The sequence below is a fragment of the Macrobrachium nipponense genome, chromosome 43 (genome assembly GCF_015104395.2).
Source record: "Macrobrachium nipponense isolate FS-2020 chromosome 43, ASM1510439v2, whole genome shotgun sequence".
In the NCBI taxonomy this organism is placed as follows: Eukaryota; Metazoa; Arthropoda; class Malacostraca; order Decapoda; family Palaemonidae; genus Macrobrachium; species Macrobrachium nipponense.
The window spans coordinates 19,865,252-19,874,202 of NC_061104.1; the positions used below are offsets into that span (position 1 = coordinate 19,865,252).

Here is an 8,951-nt window from a genome sequence, read left to right on the forward strand (position 1 = left end):
TACGAACAACTTGAACCTTTTAGAACAACCAAGATCCACTTACATTTGATGACAGCAAAACTGAAATTTATTAAATAATTTATAAAGTAAAAGGTCATAATCCATGAACATACATAACCAGGTAACAGACAATGTACTTAGTTTGTAATCTTCAAAATTTTACTAAAACTTTGGTAAAACTTTAAGAATACCAATCTAAAAGGCCTCTATAACCCTCATAAATAGATTTCTTGTATCTGAAAATGATTCACTTTTTGTCTATCAATGCTTTACCAGTCATGCCAACATTATGCTTGCTTTTCAAGAACAAGTTACATTTGCATTTCATCTCATTTACACTTTTAATACTCAACAAAACAATTATTTAAGAACTAGTTACATATGCACTTCATCTCATTTACACTTTTAATACTTAACAAAGTATTTATAGTCATCACACTAAAATTTGGGAAGCACTTAATTCATCCTACAATTGTCCATGTGAATGGAAATGGAATAAAATCTGCAAAGGTTTCTCAAAGTGTGGATGCTAATGCTACCACAATATATGGTGGTTAAAAAATTTTAAAGGTCAAAAATACAGCTAAAACAATAGACATTTATTCATTTTTACATCCGGGTTTTACAATATGTTCATCTTACATTAATACAAATTACGACAACACTCTTGAGTGGCTCCATAAAGTTACAAGTTTGAACAGATTGCCCAAGAATAACTAGCAGCAAAGAATAGCCTACGACTGCTGATACTGTTCCACCATTAAGGGATTATCAGCCATCATTAGTACTATTGGCCAGAAAAGATTATATACATGGACACTTTTCAGTGACTACACCTAGCTTGAATAGTTTGGTACATAAAACAGATTATTATAAATCTGACCACATCTCTATATCTTGCACATACATATTTCCATTCATGCACTCGCTTAATGTTGAGAAGTCAACTCTCTACAGACCCAGGCATCTGGTGCCATGGAACAGTTATAGTCTCTGGCAAAATTGACTCTATTGCTCAAGAATGAATAACTTGAATTGTAGAAGCTTTGGTAGTAACTAGCTTCTGCCCTTCTAAAATAAATCTCTTTATTAATCAGGTGCCCCACTGCAGCTCAAAGCTCATTTTACATTTTTCAATAGTGTTCTGGTTTCAGCGCAATTTACATACAAATTGATGGCCAAATCTTCAAGCTTCAAACATCATTCTTAATGAGTTCCCTCCCTTCTCACCTGTTTTGTGCATTTATCATGCGGAAATAAGTGCTCAATATAGTTCTACTTGAGGGTCATTTCACTGCCTTCACCACCATGTGAATTCTCTGCCATTTCTTCCCCCACAAAGTTCTAAACATTTTCTTTAAGAAGCTTGTTTCCCTTTGGGTTAGGCCTCACTTTCCTCTCCAGTCTACTTTATCTCTTAAAAAGATGCCAAGCGTTGGGCTTCAGAATATGTACACTACAAAAAAGTTATTACTATACATCAATGTCATTTTGCAGGATGCTGCAACTACACCGGGTGTTCAGCTCCCCCATGATTTATTTCACATACACTGTACTCTACTTTTCTAGGCCCAAAAAAAGACTGTTCTTAAATTCATGACATCATTCTTGAGTAATCATTTAGGGAAATTTGGCAGAGCTGCTAGACATTTTCGTAATAAATCGAAGTCTACAGCTTCTGGTAGCCCTTTAGGGACACTAGAAGCTGATGATGGTTTATTTGCAGAATTCTGTAAAAGAGATAAATTAGAATCCTGTAAAAGGTGTGAACTGGGATTCCGTAAAAGCTGTGAACTTGCATTCTGGGAAAGCTGTAAACCTGGCTGTGAACTAGAATTCTTTAAAAGCACTGAACTACGTATTCCTGATATTATAGGGGCAGGCGGAGGTAGTTTATGCTTGTGAGGGACATAAGTAGATTTAAAAGTCGCTTCATTTCTCTCATTATCTATGAAACCACTAGGTTTCAAGAATTTCCTACCAGTAAAGAACTCTTCATCAAGTTCCTCTGGGGTGTCAAACTTTGATGTGGAAGCTTTTACTATTGCTGGCTTAGATAATCCTACATCTCTACTTGAAAATGAATTCTTTCCTATGAAGAATTCCTCATTCAGCTTATCTTGAGGTACAACAAAATTTGTGAAGCCTTGACTAGGTCTTTTACTTTCAACTGTCTTCTGGTCTGTTCTGGTGAATCCTGATGGAGAGGCTACAGACCTATAATTTTGGCTTGAGGATGTAGACTCCGTGAGCTTCAACTGCTCATCTTTGACAGACATATATATATTTTCTAGAGCATCCTTGGATACATTAGAATAGCCTTCATACTCCAAGAAATTCTTTATAAGCATGATAGTGTCTGATATTGTCTTTCCAATTGTTAAACGAGCTATCTGGGCAATGTTGACAGGCAAATTTTTCTTGTGTTTTTTCTTGATTTCATTTATTTCAGTTATTAAGTCAAGCAAAAGTGTGTGTGCTTCAAGAGTAATAGCTTTCTGGATGGTTGATCCATCCCCTTCTTCAATTTGAGAAGAGAGTTTATCACTCAACATAGCAAACAGAGTTGCTGTTTCTTCATCTTCTAGCAAAGCATTTGGATTTAAACCTTTCTTTTCCATTTCGACTGCTTTTTCATACATTATGCTGACTGGTAATCCATATACACCCAATTTTTCTTTCATATATGCTAATATACCAAGAACTTCAACAACATTCACAACTTTCTTCTTTACTACATTTTGTGAAGATACTTTTTCACCAAACGGTAAACTCACGGATTGCGCACTAGTTTCTATCAATTTCTCTGGATCATGTCTTGTGAGAACCATGTCTTGCATAAAATCACTGTCCGAAGTATCTTCAGGGGAGCCCATTGGTTTCCATTTGTTGTTCCCTTCAAAAACTTTCTTTTTCTCAGGTTTGGGGAAACTTTTTTCAGGCTTTGAAGCTTTCTTTTTTGATCGTTTTCTCCTCCTCTCTGGAGTCGGGGATCGTGAAGATGACATAGATGAAGATGGTCTTTTTCTCTTTGAAGTCATCATAGATAGACATTGTGTTTTCTTAGCTTCCCAACTTTCTTGGAAGAGTTCAAACATACGTGAAGGCCAAAACCGTTCCCATTCTTTTAAGTAATCAAATGATTCTGGATCACCACCCAAACTCATTATGGAAGCTCTTTTTTTTACCAAAAACAGCCTGTATTCTTTGGAATAATCTGGATGTGCATCTGGCTTATACAAATACAATTCACACTCATGAACATGGGTATTAAACAAGTCAAGAAGAGCATCTCGAAAAATTGGATCTTTCTCCATCTGACACTTCTTTCGAATTCTTCTAACAGACTCTGTGAATGGTTCCAAAGCACTGCTTGTTTTTGACCAAGGAACCTTTCCTAAATTAAGTGATTCCCTATTTTCACGACCTCTATCAGGAGATCTCTGTTTTCTATGATGTCGTTCTGGTGACCTACTAAACCTTGATCTTCCTCTGTAACGAGGAGACCAAGACCTGTCTCTGTACAAAGGAGACCTAGATCTTCTCCTATGTAATGGAGATCTTGATCTTCTCCCATGTTTTGGAGATCTAGATGTCCTTAAACGATGTCTTCTCTCTGGTGAAGGCAAAGAATATCTTCTTTCTTCTGAGCCTCGATGTCTTCTCTCTGGTGAAGGCAATGGATATCTTCTTTCTTCTGACCGTCGATGCTTCTCTTGTGAAGGCATAGGATATCTTTTTTCTTCCAGGTATGGATGCCTCTCCGGTGAAGGCAAAGGATATCTTCTTTCTTCTGAGCGTGGACGTCTATCTTTTATACGGGTAAACACAGATGGACGATCATCTTTATGCGAAAATCTTCTGTGTACTGGGTTTGATGATATACTTGTACTATCAGTATTTGGTTGGTGGGACCTGTCAAGACATGAAACTACATTTACTAACCTCACTTAAAAGCTTCCCTGAGGAGACAACCCTGACACTGCTCATTCATAAATATTCAAATTTTACAAACTTATCTGAATCATGCACAAAAGTGTAAGATGCTGTCATAAAAATTGCCAAAGAAACCGATAGAATGAGGAAACACATTCAAACACGAAATGGTGTTTAAATGAGAGCTTATTTCCTTATATACCATAAAGTACTACATTGTATACAATAGTATTAAATATAGTCAATTAGTAGCTCTAAATAACCCTCATAATCATCGATCCAAATGAAGATAAAAAGCTTCATACTCCACAGTAAGTAGTAATACGGTTAACGATCACTAACTTTTTATTTTTACATATCAGTTTTGTAGATTCCTTAACATAAAAAATGAACGCTTTCATGACTACAGTACTTCCTTCTACGTATTGCATTTCAATAAAATACCATTTGACATTTTACAATGACAAATGTTCATTATCTTTTTATGACTACAAACCTCTTATTCTTTATACAGTACGCTATAATGTAAAGCACAGTGCTTTTAGCCATGTTACTTGTTCAACAGATGAATCTCACAAAACAAGTCACTGCCAAGGCACGCTTATAATGGATGAAACCAATTCAATGAACAAAGAGGGTGTGGACAACTGTAAAATATAAATAATGGAAAATCTCAGCACATGCTATGCTACCTCCAACAACCCAGCCTAATCTTGAGGATTACTTGGCAAAAATCATGTCTGTACATCAAACTAAGAAGAAATAAGAATAATTAAGTGAAACAGTTCAAGAAATTCCTTGCATTCAAAACATTACATTTTACAGCAAATGAATGTTATAGCTTAGATCACTTTATTTTTGGTGAGATCCAATTTTTCCTATTTTTCCTAAGTCTAAAGCTGTCAGAATGAATACACAAGATAGTTTCTTTGATATTCACTACATGTTGCACATTTAGCCGGGGGAGAGCTCATGACTGGTTATATACTGCTAATATCTTGTCACTTGTAGAAGCATCAAATTTGAATGTCCTGCAACTCATTATAAAATAAAGTAAAAGGTGATCGTCATGTATAAAACGATAATTACAGAAGGGAAAACAATTTAGAGCATTTCTTTCAATTTACCTTGTGAACGTCTATGGGGTGACTATGGTAGTTTACAGAAATCAATTCCAAACAATGAATCAGGAGAGGAATTGACTTTTTTTTCACCATTTCATGAATCATGATGCACTATTAAAGATAATCAAATTCAGTTACCCAACACAAGTAAGCAAATATACACAGCTAAATCGCTCAAAGAGTTTCTTCAGAGCAACAAATAAATTATATAAAAGCTGCCCAAAGTTCATTTAGTTTCCACTTAAGTTTATTTATTTTCCTTAACATTTCAATTGTACTTTCTACCACTGACAAAAGATGAAGTAAATAAACTTTTGACAGCTTTTATACAATTTATATCTGCTGCTGCAAAGAACTTTCTTTGGGACATTAAGAAATTGCAATATAAACTCAACAGCATACAGAGAGCAATCTTTTTAATTGAGTTTATTTGAAAGTTTCCTTCTGAAAATACTGTAAATATATAGTACAGGTAACAGAAACCAAAAAAAAGGGGGATTACTGTATATTAATTTCATTTATAATTTTTTATGCATTCACAAATTGTACAAAATAGCTATTGGAATCATGAGAGTCATAAAATCAAGGAAAGTCAGGAAAAATAAAATTCCTTTCTACGCAAGCCCTTAGCTTTTAGTCGTTGCAACTAACAGGTCCTGAAACAGAGGTTATGATATCAAATGATGCCTAACCCCTAGTTTGACTAGTTACCTTGCAGAATTTCTATGAAGTGACACAAACTTCATTTACATTTTATAACTGAAGATCTGGGTATCTTCTTGAAAACTGTGTAATGCACAACAGTGTTCTGCTGAATTAATCCTCTAAAAAGCCATACATGACTGATTTCTGACACAGCATCTTGTGTCACTGGATTTGTCTACTTTAGATTGCTTTAAATTTGTAAAAAGGTTTCGCAATACATCACATCACATCACAGCACTGAGGCTTTTGATGGAACTGCTGGATCAGCCATGTATTAAGGTTAAGGACTTGTAAGCTGTTCTGCAACCTCCTGAAGTTGAATTGCCTCAGAAGACTTGGCACACTCAAGATCAATTATCACCAATGAGTATTCTGGACCATAATGCTTTGTAAAAATGACACTGTGAAATTTGTCCACATTGTTCTGCGATCCATCTGTTTGTGGGGATATAAAGTTTGCATACTGGAATTCAGCAAGCTGAAATCCCGACAGAAACTCAAGACTATTAGGCTGTTCCTGAGAGAAACTTAAAACTATTAAGCTGTGCAATAAAAACTATCTTGGTGTGTGTCAACTGCCTTTTATATATGAGACTCACTCCTTAAGTGGGATATTGTCTGAGTCTGCTAGTTTTATCACAAAAAGTGCATTTAGTCATGAAAATATGAAAATACAGTAATTTGAGATTATTTCTCAAGTGAAAAACACAGCGAATAGGCGAATTTTCCAATAATAATGGGTATATACAGTCCAAAGAAAAATCCACAAATAGGCGAGTCTGCAAATCGTGCGTTGGCAAATAGTGGGGGTCGACTGTACACATATGTAAATATGCAAATATCAAAAGTTCAGATGCAACTGGACAGTAGTGCTCTGCAAGGAAATCTTACACCTGCTGCATAATACACATGATGCTAAGCAATAAGGATGTTAATGTCAAAATCACTTGCAAAAAAAAATTTATGCAAGGTAACATAATGCAAGAATGCCTATGACAGACTTCTTAAGCATTCAACATACAAATGGTTAGTTAAATATTACTCTGAAATTTGAACGGAAAACAGAATCAAGCAGGAAATATTTAAGATAACACTCAACACTACAAGCATTACCATATGTTCATTGTTCACTGATTTTCATAACAGTAAAGATAACTAATATGTCCTTAGTGTTTCCTATATGCCCACCATGATTTAAAAGAAAATAACTGGACGAGACAATCTCAAAAGATGAATCAGAGTGAGATGGATGAACTACTGAGAAATTGCTGACAAACTAACTAAGCACCCTGTAAAGATTTACTGAAAACCAGAGATTATGACTGGGACCCCTAAGCCTCTTGGTTCTCTCAAGGTAAAGTTTAAGATCTCTAACAGGACACATAACTCTCAACTGACTAGTTGGTCCAAGGATACTAGTGAGGTTCTTAATCGAGAATGACCGCAGCCAGGAATTGGAAGGTCATTAATTCTTTTATAAGAAACCAAGCATAAACCTACAGATCACATCTTGTGAAAAGCCGACTTGTTTGTCCAAAGCCTGTAATTCATTTGAGTGATCCAGGGACTATTGACATCTGTACTTGCTCACGGGGTATTTGGAAGCTCCCACAATGCCTTGGGCTCCTGTGAACACTTCAGTTACTTCCTTACTGCCTTTAAGAGAAGACGTGATTACTCTATCTCTTCAAAGCCAGTTTAGTTTGCTCGTTTTTTCCTTTTCTATCTTTTCTCTGGGTGTGCTCAGTGTGTGTGATCTTTTAGGTTTGCATAAGTTGTGAGAGATCATGGAGATTTTGCCTCACCAATGAAGCTTTATTCAGGATCTTGCAAGAAACAAAGGAAATGCATTAGAGTGAGTGGATTACCTTGTTCGAGATTTTTAACTTCGGTGTCTGCGGATCCTCACCCACTTGTGCAGTAGGTGCAGAGAAAATTTATGTACAATTACTAACCCATGTTCAATTTGTCGTTGTTGGTCGGTAGAACAGTGGAATAAGGTTTATGAAAAGGGTCAGTACACGAGAAAGGAGACACCGCCATCTTTGGATGAAACAAGCATCTTCAGCTTCTTCTGTTCAGACTATGTATGCTGCTGTTCCTTATGTTTTGTCATCAATATTTGATGCTTCATACATCTTAATGGTGAATGACATTTAGAACAGGCAAACCATGGTTATGCCAGGTTATTTACCCTAGAAACAAAGCACCTGCATATTTTGTATATTTTTCATCTTTATGGTATGTAAGGAAAAACTTGTTACAGATAAGATATTTATCCTACATAAACAAAAACCTTGCAGCACTTTCACTTGTAAAACATAGCAACAGTTTTTTCATGTAGCATCAATTCAGATATTTCTTTTATTACTTCTTTACCAACTATTTATCACCTGTATTTTTTATGCTTTTCGTACACTGAACATTCATGGCAGACATATTCCACATATATAAAAACATGAAACACTTTTGGTATTCTTGCAGTATTTTTTCAATATTATTATCATCCAGTAGATGAAACCTATACATATGGAACAAGCCCACAGGGGCCATTGACTTGGAATTCAAGCTTCCAAAGAATATGGTGTTCATTAGGAAGTGAGAGGAAGTAAAGGGAAATACAAAAAGAAGATACCACTTATATTAAAAAAGTAAATAAATAGATAAAAATGTATTAAAATGCAAGAAAAATAATATTAGGGTATTAATGCAATACATTTTTGCTTGAACTTCATGAGTTCCAACAGCACAACATCCTCTGGGAGGTTGTTACACAGTCTAATGGTGTGAGGAATAAGGGACCTCTGGAACTGAGAAATTCGACATCAAGGGACATATTACATTCCATATTGGTGCTGCTTTTCAGTGAATCTGGTTGCTCCCAGCAGATAAAGGGGATCAGGGATCAATTGTGAATGTGAAAGATCTCTGCTGAAATACAACTTATGAAAAAGTGACAAAGAAGAGACCACCTGTCACTTGTCCAAGTCATAACTGCTACTATTAGGAAACAGAAACCTACTACCATAAACCACTCTATCTAAGGGAGATAAATCTCTGGAAGAAGGGGACATCCACACTGGAGAACCGTATTCCAGTAAAGGAAGTACAAATGACCTAAAACAGGTTGCACTGATTTTTTCACTGTTATAAATATGCATATAAGGCCTTACAACAATACCAAAC

At 35.6% G+C, this 8,951-nt stretch overlaps 1 protein-coding gene across 1 annotated transcript in view; it reads right to left on the reverse strand.

Moving 5' to 3' along the window:
- Positions 1 to 587: 587 nt before the first annotated feature.
- Positions 588 to 8,951, reverse strand: part of LOC135213552 (uncharacterized) — a 27,725-nt gene continuing 19,361 nt past the window's right edge. Inside the window, exon 4 of the mRNA XM_064247519.1 lies at positions 588 to 3,915. Coding sequence (XP_064103589.1) covers positions 1,617 to 3,915 — 2,299 coding nt within the window. The 3' untranslated portion in view covers positions 588 to 1,616. The remainder of the gene's footprint in view (positions 3,916 to 8,951) is intronic.